Source organism: Marmota monax, unplaced genomic scaffold (genome assembly GCF_021218885.2).
Source record: "Marmota monax isolate L192 unplaced genomic scaffold, Marmota_monax_Labrador192_F-V1.1 WCK01_AAM20220418_F8-fsc00049, whole genome shotgun sequence".
Lineage (NCBI taxonomy): Eukaryota > Metazoa > Chordata > Mammalia > Rodentia > Sciuridae > Marmota > Marmota monax.
This window is the reverse complement of record NW_026694221.1, coordinates 2,878,711-2,904,659: the sequence shown is the minus strand read 5'-3', so window position 1 is coordinate 2,904,659 and position 25,949 is coordinate 2,878,711. Positions and strand designations below refer to the sequence as shown.

Sequence of the window (25,949 nt, the reverse complement as noted above, 5' to 3'; positions counted from 1 at the left end):
GAATGACATGGACTAATTATAAGACTGGAGTGAACTTTTAAATCAAATTAGAGTCAGCCCAGATATGGGATTTTTAAATTTTCCTTCCATGTACTTGTCTGGAAAGAAATTAAAATCTCATGGGAACTAGCGTATCCTCTGACATTTCTAAGCCTGTCAAGTCTGCTTCCTGCAAGCTGAGTTCCTGCAATTTGGGGTAACACCTGTTACATTGTCCCCAAAGCACAATGTCTACCTTTTAATATTCCCAAAAGGTCTGGCCTTTCCAGGAGAAGGATACCCTTAGCTCCTCCTGTCTTTCCCTTTTTCTAGCATTTAGAGAGGGAGTTACTGAAAGAACCGAATAGTAGAATACAAGAGGGAAAAAAAATGAACATAATTATTTATGTCTCATAGTAACTTAGATTTAAAAGTGACACTTTTTTCTCTGGTCTCGAAATGGTTTGGGCCCTTGCTCATGCAGCCTACATTCCAGATGGATATCAGGCAGGCAGCTAAGGTATAATGAAAGCTGCTGTTTTGAACATGACATGCAAAAATCTTGTATACAGGGCACTTCTGACCATTTTTCCTTTTATTAGAGTTTGTGGATCAAACTGATCCCAACTACCTAAGATACATTGTAAGGGTGTATAAACAGCCAAAGGGAGTATTTCCCAGCTATAAGACAAAAAAGAGAATAAGACATTCCCTCTTCTTCCCTTTGCCTCCTGCCAGGGCATTCCCTGGTATCCTTTCCATTTCTCATAAGCAACCTTGTAAAGAGTTGAAGCCTATCAGAGTAGTTATTCTTACAAATGGCCTTGCATTCTGTGATTCCCTTAGATCCCTTCCCCTTTCCTCCATAGTGATTAGTGGCCTTACATTGTATGATTCCCTATCTGTTATGATAAATCGTGGCCTGTCTGTTGAGCCTACCACCAGCTAAAAATCTTTTGGAGGGAGAACTGGGCCTCACTCTCTATGGAGGAAGGTATTCAAGGGTTTCCCTAAGGTCAAACTTCAGCTCACTGACATAAACCACAATCCAACCCTTCATGTGTCAAATCAATAAGGTCCTCCCAAAACACCAATCTGCTCCTATTAATATAACCTCCTGTGTGCACCAGGCTTCCATCACTTGGGCAAACCAAATCCCAAAGAATCAGATCTTTCCAACACCTGCTCCAAAGTCCCCCAAATGCACAAACTGGCCAAACAACTGTCATTCTAGGCCAACACAATACAGCTGGTACCCCAAACATATGTGACCAGAGACATGAACACATCTAAGAATCAAACATACCCACTCAAGAGCCCTGTCAAGAACCAACAAAAAATTCTGCAAAATGAAAGCCCATGCAGGCTTAACCCAGACAAGGAAACCATCCTGCCTATACCAAACCCATACAAGCAAACCGCCATAACAACATGTAGAGAAAGCTACTGAACAAACACGCCCAACTCCCAGACATATATACATACCTCTATCCACACATACCCAGGGTGCCAACCATATTAAACAACCCAAAACAATAGCCATCCATTCAACCAGCCACAAAGCAACCATTCAAAAGACCCTAAAACAGGTATGAAACAAAACCCACCAAGACCCAGCCTCCTAAGCAAAAAAATCCCAATAAACAATAAGATATCATTCCAAGAATTAAGAACAGGCTCAGACCTGCACCAGCGCATTAAAATTCGACCCAGAAAAAACAAAACCTCAGGCCACCTTAACAAACTGGGCTATTTATAGCCAATTTAAGCGCATACACAAACTTACCTTCTGTGCTCTACAGCCTATTTACATTCTAAGTTTGGTCCTCTTACTTCACAAAATATTTTCTCTTCCTTTCAACTGTTCCTACCAAAGTATTTTCATACTTATAACTTTCTTATGTCTCTTTCCTAGTTGCTGATCCTTTCTCAAATCCAATCCTGAAAAAATCCCTAAGAAATTCCAGAACACCACTCCTTCCATGACACAAAGCACTTCAATCAAAACAAAACACAGCCAAAACTCCACCTACTCCCTGCCCTTTTTGTAGCTGGACAAGGACACAGACCTCTGAGTGATGTTCCCAATTAAGGAGAGCAAACAATTGTAATAGACTATGATTATCTTGGATTGTACCTTGAATAGGTACAATGGAAGAGAAAAATCAAGATGAATGGCATAAAAGTGGGGAAATAATTTTTGCCCAACAGTACAACTGAATAGGTCTAGCCTGAAAGTTGTTAGAGAACTGTGGCTAGAAATGTGTGAAATTGGTCCTTGTCTTAGAGGTGGTCACCAGGGATATTGGTGGGATCTGCATCCTAAGAGGCACTCAAAGACTAAAGATTCCCAATAACATTATCTATGGATATTAGTGAAACGATTGGGGTTCAGAGGGACATATCAAGAAAACTGGGCCTACATGGGTTCTGTGGTACACCTAGAAAAAGGCATTTTTAGCAGAGCAGTAGAGAAAGAGACCACTTGGCTTACAGTTTGGGGATTGGTGGGTTATCTCTTTCCCAAAGACCTTGGAGACACCTGAGCCAGCCAGGTTGACCTGGTTCATGTTGCAAGAGGAAGCTAAAGCAGAGCTTGACTAGCATTCTTCTGTCAGGGACAAAGGGCATTGATCAAGCCTCTTCCAGTAAGCCTGTCACCTGAGTCTTTAGATAGCAGCTATGCTAAATCACTTTTAACTGGCCAAAAGAATCCAGTATTTCCTTTATTTGGGCAGAGATTTTTCTAAAAGGAGCACAGAACTTCGGGAAAAAAAGTAATAGTGCCATTGGTCCATTTTACTCACCCTCCCAAAGACAAGCCCCCAAATCTGAGGTATAGAATCTCTGTTTCATAGACCTGAAGATCCAAAGAATGAGACCCAGGGACAACAGAAGACAGAATAAAGTAGCAGAGTTTATTTTTGAAACAGTGGAAGCATAGCACCCATAAAGGAAGAGTCCTGAGTATGTTACTACTATCTAAGGATTTATAGGGTGTTTCTGGAGTTGACCTTCAACATTACTGGCTAATGACTTTTAGGGAAGTGAGTTTAATATCCAATCAGAGAAAAACACTCAGTGATCACGTACTCTCTGTCTAATCAGGATCTTGATTATGTGCTATTCACTTGCTTGATCACTGTGTGGTCTGGCCCATCAGATACTTTGTACACAGAATGCTGTAATCAAGGTTCCCCTGCTACCATACTTCTGGTCTAGTTCTGGCTCTTGTTCTCACTAGGCTCTTGCCTGGCTTTACACAATAGGCAACACTTGAAGGGGGCATAGAACATCAATTTTAGTTTAAAGTAATTAGTTTACATGCTTTCCAATTAATTCATTCCACAAATACTTTCTATATTTATTACATGTAAGTTTCAGGACTACCACTTTAAAGATAGAAGATGGCAGCTCCAAAATAATGGGGGGGAAAGGGGCCATGGATTCTACTCAGATTTATCACTAACCTGTGTGATCATAAAGAAAGTTATTTAATAGTTCTTAAAAGTAAATACTTTTATATATGTAGATATAATGCCACCTTACAAGACTAACAGGAGGACCATAGGAAATATAATAAGAGCATAGCACCATATATATACACTGTTCAACAAATATTTGTAGAATTGAACAAAGATGATACAACAACCTTGTTGTAATCAAGGTTCCCCCGCTACCTGACCTCATGGTCTGATAATCTGACCTCAAGAAGGATATTATTTATTAAAGGATATAAAAAAAAATAAAATAATTTGAGTGCAAGGTCAAAAGTAATATACTATTAATACAGATAACATGTTTCAAATATTTAATAAAGGACCAACTACTTCACTTTGTGAAGGAACAAGCATTTGTTCTAGGTCTAAAACCAAAGAGATCATTTGGACATGCAGGGATTGGAAGAGAAAAATCAAGATGAATGGCCTAAAAGTGGGGAAATAATTTTTGCCCAAAAGTACAACTGAAAAAAGCAAAGAGAATCAAAGAAGGAGTAAACGGCTTCATTTGACTGGAAGAAAATCTATGCAAAATAATTTAGAAAGTTTAACAGGTAAAAAAATTTCATCCAAAAAAAATGAAAAAAAATTTCATCCAAATTCAGACATTTGAAACAGAAGCAGAGTGTGACTTGTTCTGACCTATGCTAGAGGAAAATAATCTGTCAAAAGTGCATGAAATAAATTAGAAAAATGGAGAAATTATAGGTACTGAGACAAGTTAAATGGCTACTGAAGCAGTCAAAGCAAGAGACACTAAAGATCTAAACTGTAACAACAGCAATGGAGTGGGAAAGCAAGAAATTAATAAGGGATTCAGCTATAGTAGACCAACAGAATTAGTTGCAGGAAGCAAAGTAGAGAAACAATTACAAGACAATCAACATGAGTAGCAGGATGAAGATGTGCAGACACAAATGGGGAAAAGTATCAACTAATGCAACTAGAAAGTCAAGTACAACAAGGACTTCATTATAGTGGAATCCTAACTAGCTTTCATTTGCCTGCTTGTATGTATGTACATAAAACAAATATACATATACCCATACAACAGTATACGCACAATTTTTTAAGAATTATTCCCAGATACAGTATACATAGATCATAACATAAATCTTAGAAATTTTTAAACTTTTCAATAAAGAAGGATTTTTAAAATATAAAATATAATGAACGTAATAAAACATAATGAACAATAAAAGAATTACATTTGCTCTATAGGAAGACCATGCTTAGACAAAGGTAGACAGTTGCTCTAAAGATCATCATATTTTATTCTACTCACTGTTACACAAAGAACTAATTTTACTACTTATTATAGGAAGAACTCCCTAAAATAAGAGAATACAGTGTTTTAAACATTCAAATCATTCTTAGTTTATACTCACTCTCTGTAACTCCCATTTCTCAATAAGGTGTTCCACTTCACCACCAAGAATTGTGGTATTAGAGTCATTCAAGAGCAGGAATCCGTTCTTTACATCAACAATGCCTGACAGCTTAACCTTAGTTCCAGGTGGTGTGTTCAAGCTAAAGCAAAGGAAAAAACAGTTAAACAAAACAAAACACATTGAAGTTCCTCCCCTAAAGTGGAATAAATTATGACTCAGTCAAGTTATTCAAATTGCATCAACATCAAAAATATTTTTCAGATTAGCTATCAAGTATAAATAGATCAATAGGGAGAAAGTCAGAAGACCAGATACAAGACTCTCATTTGCTAACTTAATGATAAAGAAATGTGCTTAGGTTTCCATAAACAACAGTAATCACATCCACAAAGTTATGGCAAAGACAAACAAAATAAAAGATTACTTTTTCAACACTACCATGCTACATAAATATATGTCTTTTTTTCCCCACTGAACTTTTGCTATACGTTGCAAAATGCTTTATATTACAAAATTAAATTTTAATACAAAAATATTCTGACCATTATAATTTAACATCTGTATGAATTATAGTAATCCATAAAAAATAATGGTCTTTAAAAAAAAAACCATGTTAAAGATCAAATGATAATTATTTACACAGGAACATTAAAAGGCCTTTTAAAAAGAAAAAAAAAAGAAAATGAGAGAGAATGAATTAGTAACTACTAAAAAGAGAGAGCAGCCTAGTGGCAGGAAACAAGGGAAAAATGTTTATCTTTAAATTATGTGTCTCTTTAAAGCAGAGGGGTGGTGTGGTATGGTAAAAAGAAAATAAAAAGGTTTTAGAGACATACAGATCTTACTTTGAATCCCAAATTTTGCTACTTAAATCACCTAATTTCTTGGCACCTTGTTTTCCTAATCTTTAAAATGTCAATAATGGTATTGTCCTCGTGGTTGTGAGGATTACGTGAGCTAATATATGGAAAGTGCCTGGTTTGAACACTGGCTCTGCTACTTGCCATGCTCAACAATGGTAGTTAGTATTACTACTATAAAGTTGATGACATGTTCTATGTAAAACTGCTTCCTCTGTCAACCTGGCAAAAGTAAGAAATGCTACATTCTTCAGAGTTTACAGGTTAATAATTTCTTAACCTAGGCCATATCTAATTCTGTCTAAAATCTGAAAACCTTTCAAATTTTTTATAATATGCAAAATTATGCTTCATATATTTTATACTTCTAAACTAACATTTTGATTATAGAAAATAAAAATAAGCAACAATTGTTTTAAAAAGGTCTTTTAACACACTAAGCTATTTACAGTAATTTTAAGCCTTCTGTACACTAATTTTAAGAAGACTTTTCTATAATAGGTCAGTATTATTAGATTTGGGACAAATATTATGCCATGACTCCTTTTGCAAAAACCAGAGACAAAATGTTTGCCCTTCTATCAATCTTTTGGTAAAGGAAATAAGGAAAGAAATCCATACCATCACATAAGTTTTCTCTAAAATAAAACAAACATTAAAAAAGCATACATACAGAGCCCTACTCCATCTCCTCTCACATATAACAAGGGATAAAATAGTCCAAATAATATACATAAAGTAGTGTGCCCTAAAAGATTTAGGCTGAATTAGAAAAGTATTCAAAACAGTTTCACATCATTCACTATATAAAAGCACATGAAATTCACTGCATGCTGATAGGTACGATACCAAGTTAATCGAAAAGTGTTAATATCATTGTTTTTTAAAGACATAGGGTTTATAAGATACTTACTAATAAGAATAAATAGAGTATACCTGTTTTTAAAGCTTCAAAAAATCCATACAGAAAAAGTCAGAATATGTAATAAAATTATTCTGTACATGTTATATATTTATGCATTTTAGCTATCAATGATCTTTCAATAAACTCATTAAAAATTAATTCTGAGTATCTTAATCACTCTTAGTAATAACTCCCAACTATTATGTACACAGGTACTGGGCTATCAGAAAGAAACTATGACACATTTAATAAAATTGTTCTGATCAATGAATGACCTAAAAGCCTCTAAAAAAATTCAAAAATTAATCTTCATGCAAGAACATTTTGAATCTATTTTTATAATTCACACTGAATCAAGGAGTAACTAACTTTATTCTTAACAATTTTCTCTATAGAAAAAGCTAAAATGCAAAGCTCCATAATTTCTTCTGAAAAATTATACACTTAGAGAGTTTACTGTGTTTTTTCCAAGTTCTTAAAATTTATTTTTGAATAGTACCTTCAAACACTCTTTAACAAGTACATAAAGTGCCAATCACCTTATTTTTGGCATATAACTAAATTCTACTGCTATGCAACTTGTATGACCATCAGTCATCTGCAAACGCAGCATCCTTGGTGCAGCCTGAGATTCCTCATTATCCTTTGGTGCAGCAATATTGCGAATTTTTTGAATTTGCAAAACACATGGACCTTCAAGCTGCCAAAACAAAACAAAAAAAAAAACAATAAAAATCATTTTCTAGTTATGGCTGTGTTATCATCTATAGTGTTTCTCTTTTCTTTAAAGGTTACAAATTATGATTTATAAAGTAACTTCAATTAAGGTAAAAACTGAAATTATATACAAATCATATGTGTGTGTGTGTGTATGTGAAGAACAATTTTAAAAATTCTGAATTCATTTATTATTCAGCTAGTAACATGAAAAGAAAACCCTTAGAAAATAAAGCTGTTATTTCTGGATAAAAGGTGTACTAATTGATGCTTTTATTCTTAAGAGCTCTAAATGGTTCATAAGCATCCTGCTTCTCCCCACCATGTACATTAGGGGACATTATAGAGATAAAGAACTTGAAAGTTCTTTAAGGGACATAAAACTTTATGGCAGCAGTTTGAAGGAATGATTTCTGTTCAAGACATCAAGTTTAAAATACCCCCCTCTCTTGGTGTAAATGAACAATACAATACCCCAAAGTTTAAACTATATTAAGTTCAAGAAGTGTGAGTTAACTGGACACAGTAGTGTTGAGGCAGGAGGACTATGAGTTCAAAGCCAACCTCAGCAACTTAGCAAGGTCCCAAGCAACTTGGTAGAACCCTTGTCTCTAAAAGAACAAAAAGGCAGGGAGGAAGGCTGGGGGTGTGGCTTGGTGGTTAAGCACTCCTGGGTTCAATCCCCAGTAACAAAAAAAGGGGGTGAGTTACACTTGACTTATTTCCACATTTTCTTTTTCAAATGGTATTAAATCAAATGTTACATTATATAGTAGACAGTGTGGAGAAGAAATGTTCTCTCTTGCCAAACTTCAATCAAAAATAAAAAATAAATCAATGGACTAACTAGCTATAAAGTTTTATATAATAAAATGCTTGAGGCAAAGCTGGAAAACGACAGAAAAATCTGCTTAGACATCTGAAAAATAATTTCAACAAAAATTATCATTTTCACATAATAAAATATATCTTTAAATAGTATCACACTTGTAAATAAAATCCGGGTATATTAATTTATATTTTGAGCAAGAGAAATTTAAAATGATTGGCAGATATTTATACTAAATTTCTTGAGCAAATATGTCTCCACATTGAAATATTTTTACTCCACATTTACCAGTATTTTGCCTGCAAAAGAATAATTTTCTTTTAAAATTAGAACTAGAGAATAAAACTTTAAAAAACAGTCTAAATTTTCATCTAATTATTTTGTTATAACTATAAAAGAATTCCAAGTTGAAAGTTGTCCACATTTGGGCAAAAGGGAAAGAAGAAAGGGGAGAGGGCATGAGGGCAGGAAAGATGGTAGAATGAGATGTATGTATGACTGCACATATGGTGAGACTCTACATCATGTACAACCAGGGAAATAAAAAGTTGGGCTGCATTTGTGTACAATGAATCAAAATACATTCTGCTGTCATGTACAACTAATTAGAATAAGAAACAAAGATGCCCAACATCTTTAACAAATATAGACGAGCCGCTAATTCAGGTTGAAATTTTCCTTTGGCTTTACTAATGTCATTACAATAGGACGTTTAAATTATATAATAGAGAAGTTATGGTTATTATAGTGTTCATCACTGTTTACTTTATTATCACCAATATTTTTAGACTATGCATGAAAAATATCTTGCCTTAGATGTTTAATACGGCCCACCAGTCACATGTGGCCTTTTTCACCTACATTTAAGTCAATTAAAAATAATGAAGTTAAAAATTCATTTCTTCAGTTGCACTTACCATATTTCAAGTGTTTTATACCTGCACAGCACAGAGATATACCATTGACATCAATGCAAAATGTGCCCTAGACAATCAGTGATGATCTAGTCTTACGTGTTTCAAAGAAAGACTCAGGCATCCTAGGGACAGAACTTTCACTAGTGTCTTGGGAGGGAAACATTTCTTTCTATTTAATGTTTAATAGGAAAGAAATTAAGCTTTACTAATTTAATATCCAGAGTGACAAAGTCATCCTTACTAAGCACATATGACAGATATGAAGTCAGAGGCACCTTCACAGAATTTTGGGAGTTCTATATCCCCTGGTTGTTGACATGGCATTTTCATACTGGTTTGTTTGTGTTAAGATAAACTGCCTTTTATTTATGCATAGTTAAATGGATATATTTACTGTATTGCCTAGCTTTAACACTAATGCTCACAACATGGATAAGATGCTGTAAAAGATTTTGCCAAAGAAATATAAACTGAAGATAACACAAATGATGCAACACAAGATAGGAACAAGACTCTTTTGCTGATCTCTTATATCTGGAACAAAAAAAGCTGGGGAATAATAGGAAGGAATACCTGCCCCCAATTCCTGATGCTTCCTAGCAAGCAGATTACTTATTTAATCAATCCAATTCCTGGCCTCTCCATTCCTTTTATAAACTGAATAGTGGCCCCTCCAAAAGACAGATCCACCTGGAAATACAACCTCATTTGGGAAAAGGGTCTTTTCAGACATAATTAAAGTAAGGATACAGAAATGATAATACACTGGATTAGGATGTGCAATACATCCAATTATGAGTGTCCTTGGAAAACAAAAATAAAGATACCAGGTATAAAAATCACATGAACTTGGAGGCAGAAATTGAAGTTATGTAACTACAAGCGAAGAAGGAAAAAGTGCCTAGAACTAACAAAAGCTAGGAAAAGCATGAAACAGATTCTCTCTCAGGGTTTCCAAAAAGAACCAACCTAGGTGACACCTTGATTTTATACATCAGACCTGAAGAAATGTGAGAAAATAAATTTCCATGGTTTTCAGCTACCAAGTTTTGTGGCAATCTGTTACAACAACCTCAGCTAAGGCATCCACTAATGGAATGACTTGTCTAGGAAGAATAAACTGTATAAATTGGGTCCAGCCTCATCCTTCTTCCTGAGATGTAGCCAGGGACCCTAAAGAAAGAGGCAATTATTCAACAATATCAACAAGTTGGCAAATTCCATGAATTAGGATATGAGACTGTTAAGTTTCATGGTTCACTTAATTGGCCCATATTTTCCAAATATATTTTTATTAATAACAAAACAGGAATTTTGGTCAATATCTGCTAATCAGTTCAAAAGCAAAGTAAAAAAAAAAAGTACATACTACATATTAGATACTCTTGAGAAACCCTCAAATTATGCATAAGTTCTTTATAGTCATTTCTCAATGGGAATCACTAAGTCTTACTATTAGTACTTCTACAATTCCGAAATATTATTTAAGTATACCCATGAGATAAAATTAAAATTTTCATTATCCTTCTTATAATCTTCAGTTTATTATACTCTTCAGAATTACTAGATCTAAACACTATGAGTTCAAGATCCTATGAGTTCAGTACTATGAGTTCAAATCATCTAAAAGCAGTCACAAAAATAGATGAGAATTTAAAAATCTGTGTTTACTATTAGGGCAACTCCAAAATAAAAGATATTAATTTTAAGTAAAAATAATAATTTTTAAAAGACTATAATCATTAACAACCCAAGATTTTGTTAACTGTCTGATTTTTCTTTTTATACGAATAATAAGAACAAGTAAATAAAATCATTCTAAAACTTTTTAAGGTAAGAGAACTTTATCATTATATCTCCAGGTAAAAACCTCTAATAAACAATATCAAGTATCTGCCAGAAATATTCTCTGAGGCTATCATCTAGGCTTCATTCCTTCTTCTCCTGAGAAAAATGAACATCTCTGTCATCTAAACTTCTAGGCACTCATACAACTGGATATGGAGTATAAGATTTAAATGAATATACTAGCTTATTAATTTGTTGGTTATAATAAATAGCATTCTTATGTACCAGAGTCTCCAAAGTTTATATGACACAGAAATAGTTCTTTAAAGTTTGATCATACCTACATAAATATTAAAACAGATATTTTACAACTCTAGAAGCCACTTAAATGTTTGTATTCTATGACAATATGAAAAAATCTGTCAGCCATTTATTTTTATAATCTTGCACTACCTTCTCCATCAAACCTAGAAATAAGCCATATATTTGTCAGGAATTGGAGTATGATTTAGTTCTCATCAATGCTCCATCATTAATGCAAAGTAGATTAAAATTAAGAGGAAATAAAACAACTTCACCATCCACAATTCTTTTAACTTAAAATCATAATTCATTTTTTCTTTATCCTATCACAACTGCCAAAAGTATTTCCAATGGCTTCAGGAGATTTCCTGGGGCTAATTATTTCACTCATTCATTTCAAGGGAAAATTTTTCCCCTCTGTACTGAAGATGGAATCTAGAGGAACTCTACCACTGAATTGCATGCCCTTTCATTTTCAGTTTTTATTTTGAGACAGGGTCTCACTAAGTTGCTAAGGCTGTGATCCTTTGCCTCAGCCCAAAGAGCTGAGATTAAGGGATGTGCCACCACAACTGACATTCAAGGGAAATTTTTGACTAGACCATTTACATCTGTACTTTAGGATCCAGGCAACTGGGCCATGTTGCAAGAAAGCTCTCTTGAAAGAAGAAAGATTAATTCAGCCTATGGCTGTTTTAAAAGCCTAAAGGTTAAGCTTTAAATAGCATTTATGATTCCCTCTTACTTAACTCCTTCTTTCTTTGTCACGCTAACTCCACATAACATTTTTACACAATTGGACTTTAATAAACATGTAGGTGGTGCATGAAGAGAAAAAAAAAATATGATTGATTACACCTTGTACCATCCCTAAGTATGGTATCAGACCCAACAAAACTAAAATAAGAGGTCTGTATGACATTTAAAACTTCAGAAATATTCCCTGTGTTATCTGGAGAGGCCCTTAGCATAAGCCTTAACATGGAGAGCATTTTCTTCAAGAAAAGATCTATGTTTCTTTATGGTAGTAACTTAAGAGTCTCAACTTTTGACTAGTGGCAAAGTGAATCTTGGCCAGAATCTTAACTCACTATAAGTCAGCAGCACCAGCACTGGTTCCAGGTAGAAGCAAATACCACATCCCTTTTAGGAAAAAACATTTCTATTCAGGTACCAAGGATTCCCACACAGAAAGTTCAAGAAACATGAAATCATGAGACTTAAAAGACAGCAAGCCACAAAGACTGAGAAACCTAAAAAAATTATCAAATAAAATTTTAGGCTTGTAAGGTCTTAAGAATTTGGAATTATCAAACAGAGACTATAGAAAAATCATCTACATCTAGAGAATTTATATAGAATTCGGATTCCAGTAATTAGGAACAAATATTCCTCTCAAGAAAACAAGTGACATGTAAAAATATGTAACAACTATAAAATAAGCCTTTGAAAATTTCAAAAAGCAGCTACCAATCCATCCAAATTCTTTCATCACAATGTAAGTCAATTAAAAATCTATAACAAAAAAGAAAATATATATATATACCAATTATACTATAATTAAAACAGGCAAAGAAGAAACTATGAGATGAACCAAAAATATTTACAACTGAAAGATGATAAAATTACCTGCATAAAAACTTTGGGATACAAACTAGTGCTATGAGAAAAATTAATAGCCTTAGAAGATTTATATTAGAAAAAAAATGAGTTGAACAACAGGTTAGAAAGGGGAAAAAATGAGTTCCAACTAGCTATAAAAAAAGACAAATAAATGATATAAACTCAAAATAAAATAGAGGGTTAATAAAAGTCTAGCATTATTCTTTATTCAGACTAACAAAATTGATGCCTCACATTATTAATCAAGAAACAAAAAATAAAGGCAAATAATTTAAGGACTGAAGATGCATAAAAGGCATTTGGCAAAATATAGCATCCATTTATGTTCAAAACACAAGAAAAATAAGGGATAGTAGAAACATACCTCAACACTGTAAGAGCTATCTATGCTAAACCCAAAGCCAACATCATTCTAAATGGAGAAAAATTGAAAGCATTCCCTCTAAAAGGGATGGATTCCCTTTTTCATCACTTATATTCAACATAGTTATAGAAACTCTAGCCAGAGCAATTAGACAGAAGAAAGAAATTAAAGGGATACAAATAGGAAAAGAAGAATTCAAAATATCCCTATTTGCTGAAGACATGATTATATATTTAGAAGACTCAAAAAAAAAAAAAAACCTACCAGAAAACTCCTAAAACTCATAAATAAATTCAGCAAAGTAGCAGGACATAAAATTAACACCCATAAATCAACTGCATTCCTATACATTAGTGATGAATCCACTGAAAGAGAAATTAGGAAAACTGTCCCATTCACAACAGCCTCAAAATAAAATACTTGGGATTCAATCTAACAAAAGAGGTGAAAGACCTCTACAATGAGAACTACAGAACACTAAAGAAACTGAAGAAGACCTTAAACAATGGAAAGATTTCCCATGTTCTTGGATAGGCAGAATTAATATTGTCAAAATGGCCATACTACCAAAAGCACTATACAGATTAGTGCAATTCCTATTAAGGTTCTAGTGATGTTATTCATAGAAATACAAAAAGCAGTCATGAAATTCATTTGAAAAACTAAGAGGCCCAGAATAGCAAAGCAATCCTCAACAATAGAAGTGAAGCAGGAGGCATCACAATATCATAGTATCAAAAACAACATGGTATTGGCACTAAAACAGACATGAAGACCAATGGTACAGAATAGAAGGCATAGGAAAAACCCACATAAACAGAGTTATCTCATACTAGACAAAGACACCATAAAATGCATTGGAGAAAAGATAGCCTCTTCAACAAATAATGCTGAGAAACTGGAAAGCCATATGTAATAAAATGAAATTAGACCCCTATCTCTTACCTTGCACAGACTCAACTCAAAATGGATCAAAAACATAGGCATTAGACCACTTACCTAAAGTGTAAGAAGTAAGATTATTTCAAGTGTCATAAAAGATACAATTCAAATGGATTTTATATATACTGCTAAAAGTAATACACATTCATGCAACTGCTTTGCAAAATAATCTGGCACTATTTCATCCATAAAGCTGAACACTGGCTTAACTCTATCTTACAGTAATTCATGTCTTGGTTATATTCCCTAAGGAAAATCTTTCAAATGTACATCAGGAAATCTAAATATAGACCTAAAAGGTAGTGTCTATTATCAAAACAATGAATAATAACCTTGATGGCCATCAACAGAATTAATATGCACTTATTACTTTAGTTATGTTTACATTGTTTAATATTATATAAAAGAGAAAATGAATGATATATGCAACAGACATACATTACAGTAATAATATTGAATGATAAACCCAAGTTATAGCAGATAATAACATGCTATCATTTTAAAAAGCTCCAAAACAAAACAATTAGGTTGTTAAGGAATAATGACATATGCAACCAAAACATTTGTAAAAGTCAAAGAGAATCAAACTCAAAATTTACAGCAGTTGTTCCTTGGTGTGGTGTTGTGGTGGTGGTGGGGGACTAAGATCATAAGTAGAGTGATTGCAATGTTTCAGTTTTTACAGCTGGTTGAGGATTCACAGGTGCTGACTTCATTTAATTATGCTTTAAAACATAGCTACTTGTATACATTAAATATTTAAAATAATTCACATGTTTTAAAATTAACACATTGAGTTCTCTGAAATGTCAGGAAAATCAGAGAACTAAGTCTGAAACATATGCAACAGGAAACACTCAAAAATAAAAGCACAGACACTGGTTGGATGACACGGGTAAGCTTAGCAAAAACACTTCTGAAAGAAGACAAGAGAGAGATACTCATTTGTAGTATTTAACAATTTCCATGACTAATTTCAACTACCAACTAGGTATTACCGCACTCTAAACTGGAAAGAGCTGCTGAAAATCAACATTCATAAATTAGAACAAGCTGAATCCAGTATACTACAAGTATTAGCACTGTGCTTTGTATCAGTGATCTCACTGGTCCTGCACACTTACCCTAGCACTGCTACAAGAGATTGAGTGCAATTTCAGTCAGTCAAAACCCCAAAATGATATTTTAAGTGACTTGATCATTTGACCACAGAAAATCTTGTTGCAATTCTAGTACCAGATGATCATTCTCTACACTTCCAGTTTCTCTTTTTTAACTTGTAATTTCCCACCTTTATTGTTTTTTTATATGACAGCAGAATGCATTATAATTCTTATTACACATATAGAGCACAATTTTTCATATCTCTGGTTTATACAAAGTATATTCTCAACAACTCATGTCTTCATACCTGTACTTTGGATAATAATGATTATCACATTCCACCATCATTTCTAACCCCATGCCCCCTCCCTCCTCCTCCAACCCCTCTGTACTAACTACAGTTCATCTATTCCTCTCATGTTCCCTCTCCCTATCCCACTATAAATCAGCCTTCTTATATCAAAGAAAACATTCTGCATTTTGGTTTTGGGGGATTGGCTAACTTCACTTAGCATTATCTTCCCTAACTTCATCCATTTACCTGCAAATGCCATGATTTAACTGTCTCTATTGCTGAGTAATATTCCATTGTGTGTATATGCCACGTTTTTTTTTTATCCACTCATCTATTGATGGGCATCTAGGTTGGTTCCACAGTTTAGCTATTGTGAATTGTGCTGCTATAAACATCGATGTGGCTGTTTCCCTGTAGTATGCTGTTTTTAAGTCCTTTGGGTATAGATAGAGAAGAGGGATAAGCTGGGTCAAATGATGGTTCTATTCCCAATTTTCCAAGAAATCTCCATCCTGCTTTCCAGATTGGCTGCACCAATTTGCAGTCCCACCAGCAATGTATGAGTGTACCTTTTCCCCCATATTCTTGCCAACACTTATTGTTGTTTGTGTTCATAATAGCTGCCATTCTGATTGGAGTGAGATGATATCTTAGAGTGGTTTTGATTTGCATTTTTCTAATTGCTACAGATATTGGATATTTTTTCATATATTTGTCGACAGAATGTATATTGAAAATGTATATTGAAAATATTACTTACACCAAAATCTGGCAGGGTCAAGAGAGAGGCAGATTACTTATTCAAATACTCTACTTACTAAATGTTGCCATATAGCTTATGCAGACTCAAATAAAGTTTATTTTAAACTAGAACTAAAACATATGCAATTTAGTGACAGATGATTCTATATTCATGTCTTTATAAGGATTCAGTCACTATCAACATGGTAAAATGCTAGTTAATAAAGTATTTCAATAAAAGCATAAATAAATCATTAGTCTTTATTTTAGAGACAAATAATACAAAGTAATGCAATTCACATAAAAATACATTTCTTGAACATTTACATTTATAATAATTTATATTATTTTTATATAATGTATGGAGTTTTAACAGTACATGAAATGAGTAATGTGTCAGCTTCTTAAAAATTTTTATGAAAATTATTTTTCAAAATATCTTCATTAATACTGTGAGAATTATATTTGGTGTCAGAAACAAGTAATAAAAACAATAGTATTATTAAAGAGGAAAAATAAAAAAGAGGTATCTAATAATTTGTTTCATGTAAAAGGGCTTATTTCATATCTATCCAATTTATACACAAAGTCTTACCAGCATTAAGAATGTTTTCAAGGATAAAATTTGGCAAAGAATATTCTAGACCAGAACATTTAGTTTTTATTCTTAGCTGCATTCAAAGAAAATCTTTAAAAGTAGTACTACACAAAACTTTTAGAAGTAAAAATGCTCTCAGAAAGTGAAGAGAAGTGTCACCACTAATACTCAGGAAATCACAGCAGAGGTGGATTCTCAGGTTCTCTATGGCCACAGAGCGAAATGGAAAACCAATAATCCAGAAAGCTCCAAATTTTCTTTAAAAAACTGGTGTAAGGATGTGCAAACATTGCTTTGATATTACTTTTTTTCCCTGCGGAGAATCACTGTACTCATCAGAGATTGCTGTCCAACTTGGGGGCTTATAATCCAGTATTTTTTTAAGTATACTTCCCAGACTAGCAAAATCAACTTTTCCTGGGAAACTTGATCAAATTTCAATGTTCCATCCTATTTTAATGGAATCAGAAACTCAGGCAGGAATAGGGGTAATTTGGGATCCAAGGATCTCTATTACAGACAGATCTCAGGGCAATTCTTGTGGAAGAAGTTTGAGAACTACCACTGTAACTAAAAAGGAAATGTAAAAAACCTGGAAAAGAATCAAAAAGTACAATGAAGATGACAGACTAGCTTGAAACTAAGAATCTAAAAAGGACAGTTTTAGCAAAAAGAAACTTGTGGCAATGACATATATAAGTCTCCAAGTCTCTGAACATTATTCAAAAAAGATAGTAACCAGATACTCACCATTTCCTCTGAGGGACTATAAAGATCAGAGAATGCAAGTTGCAGCACATGAAATGTGGGTTTAAATATAAATAAAGCTTTCTCATTTTATTAAACATGCAAATGAATTTCTGAAGGAAGATGTAGAACCCTTTTCTCTGATGGTTGTTAACAGATTAATGATCTGTTAAATTGTAAACAGAGTAGTGCTCTTCTCTAATAGTTCTTACCATCTATTGCAAAAAATGGATTAATATTTAGGAAATATAAAAACATTGTTATATTAGAGACCTTTTATCCAAAATTTAAAAGATCTACTTTAAATATCTGAGTGCTAAAAAAAATAAGAATGTGCATTCAAAAACAAATGTAGTCCTTAAAAATATTTCTTTAAAGTATAGCCAATAATGTTCCTTTAATAGTTCAAAAAGTGACAAGCACATATCAAACTGTTGATTAACACAATTTATATATATTTACCAATAAAGAGAAAATAACTCAACATGAATGATTAGGAAACAAAAGACTACTGACACATCTCTTAAAGATGTATGCTTATATTTAAAAAAGAGATCACTGAGCCAGACAATTGTGGTGCATTCCTATAATCCCAGTTATTTGGAAGGCTAAGGCAAGAGGATTGCAAGTTCAAGGCCAGCCTGGGCAACTTAGCAAGAGCCTGTCTCAAAATAAAAGAATAAGAGCTGGAGTATAGCTCAGTGAAAGTGCTTGCCTAACATGTGTGAAGCCCTGAGTTCAATTCCCAGTGCCATAAAGAAAATATAAATAAATAAACAAACAAACAAACAAATAAATAAATGAAAAGAAAAACAGATCATAGAAAAAGTTCATAATATGAATATATATTTGTACAATGTAAAATTATAGCAAAAAACAAAAGCATATCTTTGCCAAATTGCTCCTAATATTCTCTTATAATCTGACACTCTTATTAAATAAAATAAAAAGATAATTAAAATAAGAAGTAGGAAAAGGTCTTTGTCCTGAGTTCCAATAACCTGTGGTAAGTCTTACATGTAAAGTAAGCCTACCATATTTATAATTCCTAAAAGTGTTTTTCCTTTAATTTTTTTAAAGTCACAAAAATTTAAGTTTTAATATTTTTCAAAGTGTATAGACAGTCGTTATAATGATGATTTTGTGAACTGTTCACTTCCAAAATATTTTGCAATTGAAATTTATTGAAAAAATAGTCCATTAATTTAGTAGATGTTCTTATTTATTGTTCTTAGCAAAATTCAGGAAGTTAGCAATTTGCTTTACCTTTTCTACCTTTCCACCATTGATGTCACTGGGAAGAAATTTCTTGCCAATTGTTCTCAGATCTGTCTAAAATAAAAATATTATTATTAAAACAGAATTCTATAAAAAGTAAATCTAAATCTAATTTCATATACAAAAGATGAAATTACTTAAGGTTTATAGAACAAAAAGTTTTTTACGTATCTTTATATGCATGAAATATGAGACCCTGTATGTTACTATTTACTGAACTGACATATGTTAAACAACTTATGTATGGGACTTTGTTATCTGAAAAGACTGCTTAAATGTATGAATCTCATAATAAGTTAATCAGTCTTTTCAGATAATATAGTCTCATGTTCAAGTTGTTTAATGTGTGCCAGGACAGTGAATAATAAAATATAAGGCCTCATATTTCCTTAGGTAACCTTTTAACTTACTCTCCTCTATTAAAATATCAAATTTGAGTTTATGTAAATTACAGTCTTACTAAAAACATAATGCCTCAATCCAAAATCAGAAGATAGTTTTCAAATACATGAACATATTATATTTCAAACAAATGAATCCCATCCACATAACTCTGATATGCAAGACATGAAAACATGGCTAAAATATCCATATCCTAACAAAGAACATAACACTCAAGTATACCAGGGAACAATACCACTGGAATAGCAAAGAAGTAAGATCTCACTAAAGAAAGAAATTATTTCATTTCCTTACACAAATTACAAAAATAAAAGTTGAAAAACAAACTGACTATATGAAAATTCAGATATATAACTCCATAAATCACAGCAGAACAAAAAAAGGAATACATAAGGACTAACACAGCATGACTTACAGCATTTGAAACACAAAAGAAAAACTAGGGCTGGGGTAGTGGCTCAGTGGTAGAGTGCCTGCCTGACATGTGTGAGGCACTGGGTTCCATCTTCAGCACCACAAATAAATAAATAAACAAACGAGCGTATCCATCTATAGCTACAAAATATATATATATATATAGTCTATATAAAAAGCAGAACTTTTTAGGATTGTATCCTCTTGAAGTGAAAACCAAAGGACAGGCAAAAAAATTGTTCAGAGCAAAACTATCAGTACTTATGAAAAGTTTATGAATTGGACTTAGGAAAAGGTCCGAAATATTTAGGCTGAGAAACTATCTTGATGCTTGAGATAGTGCAATTAGTGTAAATCTAAAGTTGTATCATCTTTGTTATTCCTTAAATATAGTAAATAGTAGCTTTTCATTACCTTATGAACAAAATAAAATAGACTTAAATACATTTAATCACATACAGTATAAGGGAAAATTTGTATTACACTTAAGAAGAAAACACATTGTCATTTTTGACAATTACTTTGATATGAAATGAATATATATAAAGAGGCAGGAGTCTTCTTTGAACACCCACAATAATATCACCCTTTTTAAAATGTTTACATGTACTCAGTCAGCTTAAGAAACAAGCATTTACATGCTATACAATTCCCACAGATCCTTTCTGGTCTTTTACCAACAGGACTCGTAATTTATTTTATAATATAATACAAGGATCACCCCTACACTAAAACTCACCAAATGAAACTGCCAGGAAAATCAAGTCCCAAATACAAACACTTGTGCAAAATGTTTTAGGTTTATAATTCTTTTTGCAGCCTCAATCCACAACAGTGTGAAAAGAACATATGACCTCAAATTGTATGCCTTTTCATTTCCATGTACTTTGTAAAAATACTTTCTTATTCTAGCACTCCCTCCATTAGGACAATTTTGAAGATCAAATGTTAACAAACATGAGCAATGACTTGCACAGAGTAAGCACCTAAACATATATAACCATTAAGTCAAAAAATAGTCCATAAAATCATTGGCATTATTTTGAATTCAAAGATAGAAATATTGAAAAATGAAAAACAAATTTTATGAACAGAAATATAAAAATCTTATGATACACTATAGTCCCTCATTTCTGGCTTTTACTAATTAAGAAATTTAATTCAAAATAAAATGAAGAATCGAGTAAAAGTAAATGAGCACTAGACAAAAATCCTAAACTTTGATTCATCACAACTATAATTAATCACATGTCCCTAGCCCAGTTAATTTATTCATAAAATGGAAAAAATACCAACTCTATTTCACAAAGCTAAAACAAAACAATACACTCAAAGTTTATATAACTCTTAAAGTACTACAAATATACATAGGGCATGTTATTTCAGTGTGCTTTTAGCAAGATGAAAATGACATTCTAAATCTTTTTCTTTTTTGGGTACCCGGAATTGAACTCAGGGGGGCACTCAACCACTGAGCCATATCCTTAGCCCTCTTTTGTATTTTATTTAGAGACAGGGTCTCACTGAGTTGCTTAGGGACTCACTTTATGCTGAGGCTAGCTTTGAACTGGCAATCCTCCTGCCTCAAAGCCTCCCAAGCCCCTGGGATTACAGGCATGCACCACCATGCCTAGTGATATTCTAAATCTTTAAAGACTCTAAATTCAAAGTCAGTTTAGGAGTACAACAAAAGCAATTTTTTAATTCAACACTTCATTATATCAGGATTGCCAGAACAACGGCTGTGTCCCAAAATACTTTTATTATCAAACATAAAAGAAATACTTACCTGGAAAAAAAAACTCTGTTGAAAACTTAATTAAAAAGAAAAACAAAAATTAAGTAAAAATTTTATTGATATTTCAAAGTATCTACCCACTTATACACATGTTGCTGACTATTCAAATAAGTTTAAGATATCTGGAAATAACATAACTCTTCTATGTACATATAATGAATACACCACAATGAAACGCCACACCATATACAACCACAAGAATAGGATCCTAATTAGAATAAGTTATACTCCACATATGTCAAAATACACTCAACTGTTTGTATATCTAAAACAAATTTTAAAAATCTCAAGAGAGAAAAAGAAATACAACTGACTTCAATCTTTATTAATAGTGCTTAGTTATTTAAGACTGCTATCACTTATTTTTCTGAATAACTCACATATTTGAGTCAAAACCATATGCAGGACTTCAATCACTTGTTAATATTCTTATTCCCTAGTTTACAAAGGTTAAAAAAAAAAAATAAAAAACTAAGAACACTCCTTTATTCAATACCCCCCTTCCAAATCTGAACCTTTAGAAGAGTCATACAACAGATTTGAGGAAGCTATTTTTAGAAAGGCCTACTTAACAAAGTTAAGAGATATGGTGCACAGCCTAGCCTATTGGTATAAACAATGTGAACACCTGCTGTTTTGGGGGGTGGGGGAAGTGAAAACCAGAGTCTAGAATTTGGGTGCATGCTGGATAGACTGTACCTTTGCAAGCACCCAATAAAAGCTTTGGGCACCAACCTTTAAGGGACCTCCCTGGGCAGAAACATTGTATACATATTATTCTATTGTTCACTGCTAGATAAAGCAACAAATTTACTGTGTCCCCCACAGGACAAGAGACAACAGGAAAGAGACTACATACATGAAATACATATAAAATAAGAATCAGTAATACAAGTCTTTCTTAACTAATGGCTAATATTCAATAATCTTTTGAAAAGTTAAAAAATAAATTAAATTGGATATTACAAATGCTTGAAATTTATTAAAAGGTGAAAAAACTTCAAAAAGTAGATTTGTCTGGTATAGGCTTCATCCTAAAAGATTTTTATTGTTTCTATTATTATACTGTGTAATAGCTATGTACTCAAATATTTTACTATATACTTCAAAGAAAATGATAAAGACAAATTAATTCATTCAGTAGTGATCATTAGTCACTTCTATGTGTATAACAAATACTTGATCTTGATTTTTTTAAGTTCACACCAACTATGGAAAATTCATTATTATTTACCCAAGTATATAAATAAGACAAAGAACGGCAGACTGTCATAAAATCTATTTCCCATCATTTTTACAAAGCTATTTTTAAATAAACAAGAAATAAAGCTCTTTACAACATTATAAAAGTAGAATTCACTAGTTTGGGTGCAAGGTAAAGAAAGTTAAAGCATCTAGGAAATATTGCCATTATAATCACAGATAATATGCATAATTCCTAACTAATGATTACTATTAAAAAACTCAGTCGTTTGTTTATTAAAAATCAAAATACTCAGTTCCAAAACAAACAAAACAACTTAACCTAAATAAAATTCAAACCTGCAAAAAATGCCAAGAGTTCAGAACATAAAATTTATGTTTAAGCTCAAGTTTAATTCTATAAATTTAAGTGCTTTCAAAAGAAAACATTAAGTATACATTTATTTATATTTCAAATGTCCTTAGTATCCACTATTTCTGCTTTTCATTATCTGTGCTATGATACCCACAGAACTATGTGAATTTCATTGATTATACATAACAAAATAAAAACTTGATTAATAGATTGTTTATTGTAAAAAAACTATAATTGTTTGATTGTTAATAGAGTGTTTATTAAAAGAACTACCAGAAGGGTAACTGCAGAATTGAAAAAGAACATTTATTTACTCTTTACATCAAAAAATATTTAAAATACTCAAAAAAAGCCAATGTAATTATGGAAAACGTATACCTACACAGTTAAGTGGGGGAAGAGAGCTAGAAAGAAAAATACCAACAAACTAAAACATTAATAATAATTATAATAAGTTTACTTTTCTTATTTTGATTTTCTGTAATCTCTATAATGTTCCACAAGTATTTTAAATCAGAAAAAGTTATTTTAAAACAATAAATACAACTGTCAAAAGGCTATAACCTAGTTTCCCATGCAAACCAAAATGAAAATGTATTTTAATGAGTGGAAAAATTTTATATTGCTACTGAAAATGTTATAAAATTCTACAAATAATCACTATGTTAAGAAGAAATGGGCTGGAGTTGTGGCTCAGTGGTAGAGTGCTTGCCTCACATGAGTGGAGCACCAGGTTTAATCTTCAGCACCACATAAGTAAATAAAATAAAGGTATTGTGTCCATTTACAACTAAAAATTAAAAGAGAAAAAAAAAAAGAGGAGAAGCCTGGATTAGACATTTTTTTCTTTTTATTGGATTCTGTATAATAGGCATTAATAATTGGCTCTTATGTGATTACCAAATTCAACAAACATCACAACTTAAAATGTATAAGACAATGAAAGATATTCTTCCTATTATTTATAATAAAATCCAGTTTAGTCTGTTTTTCAAAATGTTTATAAGTTAATAAACGTAACCTACATTGAGAGCAATCAGGATGATGTCATTTACATTGACTTTGTCAGGAGAACTTGTGCAAGCTTCAATGCCTTCATCTGAAAGATACCTATAAAGAGAAAATAAATAGCTTAATATTATCTAAAATCAAAATTAACCAAAATTCTTAAGATTACATGTAACCTTGTTCTCTATTATAAAGTGCTTTTACTAGAAAAACTAAAAGAGTTCTGCTTACAGATTTCTAGTATACTATTACTGACAGAACAGAGTGGAAAATTCATATTCATATTTTTCTTTGTGCCCTTAAAAGGATATTATATTATTAAAAATACCTACCCCTACAAATTATAAAAAAGGAAAGTCTAGCTAACAATAATTCTAAAGGCAGAAGTTGTACAGAGATGGAAATTTGACTTTAAGCAAAATATCATGTGATTTCTTTCAAGTTATGACTATGTAAGGATTTCTGAATATAACAAATTATAAAATACAGCTCAATTTCAAACTTCCAAAATTCCCCTTGTTCACACTTCATATTTTAAAATCTTTATGTTTTGAAACCTTATAGATTTATTCTACAATTATCAAAAAACAGGATATCCACTCTACAGATTATCCTAACATGTTAGTGATCCATCAGTAAATATTGAACTATTTTCACAAAAGGAGAGAACCTAAATTGACTAGAACTTGGGATTTACATATTAATATTTTTATTTTATAAACATTTAAAACTTCAATACGAACAATGAATTTAAAAATTAATAAAAATAAATGTCAAAATTTGCTTCAACATGTACCAAGAATGTAGTAAATGAAAGAACAAAACACAAGGTTCCACTGTGACCTTTAATTGTGGTCATCAGGAAAGAAAGCAATAGAGTTGGTCCCACTACAAACCCAATGGAACTCAAGGGAAGAGAATTATAATCAGTTCCCATGAACCAGCTTTGAGTAAGTAAAACCCAAGGGTATGAACCCTAAAGAAAAAATGGACCCAGGAAGCTCTTGCTTACTAAAACATCCTGCAAAAACACACATTTCCCCCCTTTAGCAGATATTTCGTGGAACAGTAACATTATAAAACCCCTCATTACAATTTTGAACTATAAAAGTATATTTGAATATATTATATTGACAAGCATGGCACTAAAGAGTTAAATTTTAATACTAATTTTAACTTGAAATAATGCAATTTTAAATTGCCAATGTTTTTGTCCTGAAAAAAATTTTATAAAGGTACTTTTAGAAAATACTTCCCTTTTTCATAAATAGCAGATGTTAAAATTCTGTCTTAAAGTCACGTAATTGGCAACCATGAACAAATTCTTTAACTTCAGAAAAAAGAATAAGTGGATCTTTTTCCTATGGCAAACAATTAATTCAATAAGAAGAATTAGAGAGCCCAAGTACCACTAACTACAACTGTCTTTACTTCATCTTCAAAAGTCACCAGACATACAAAACAGGCTTGTGCAAATCACAGTTTAAGAATCTCAATCAGCATAAAACAAATACTACCACTTTATGCTAATTTCTTTTTTTGAGAGAGAGAGAGAGAGAGAGAGAGAGAGAGAGAGAATTTTTTAATATTTATTTTTTAGTTTTTGGTGGACACAACATCTTTATTTTATTTTTATGTGGTGCTTTATCCATTTCTTGTAGAAATAGATAAAGCAATCATGAAATTCATATGGAAAAATAAAAGACCCAGAATAGCAAAAATAACTCTAAGCAGGAAGTGTGAATCAGGCGGTATAGCGATACCAGACTTCAAACTATACTACAGAGCAATAGTAACAAAAACAGCATGGTACTGGTACCAAAACAGGCAGGTGGACCAATGGTACAGAATAGAGGACACAGAAACCAATCCACAAAATTACAACTATC

General features: G+C 32.3%; 1 protein-coding gene across 5 annotated transcripts in view; it reads right to left on the bottom strand.

The window, feature by feature from the left end:
• Nucleotides 1–25,949, bottom strand: part of Tdrd3 (tudor domain containing 3) — a 134,636-nt gene that overhangs the window by 72,996 nt on the left and 35,691 nt on the right. For 3 of the 5 annotated variants that reach the window (XM_046466449.2, XM_046466450.2, XM_046466448.2), the window contains exons 2-5: nt 24,078–24,162; nt 18,869–18,934; nt 7,174–7,334; nt 4,868–5,009 (exon numbers count right to left, since the gene is read on the bottom strand). In XM_046466449.2, coding sequence (XP_046322405.1) covers nt 4,868–5,009; nt 7,174–7,334; nt 18,869–18,934; nt 24,078–24,162 — 454 coding nt within the window. Of the gene's footprint in view, nt 1–4,867; nt 5,010–7,173; nt 7,335–18,868; nt 18,935–21,485; nt 21,511–24,077; nt 24,163–25,949 lie in introns of those variants that run through there. The other 2 variants (XM_058586099.1, XM_046466451.1) reach the window with 2 other exon arrangements.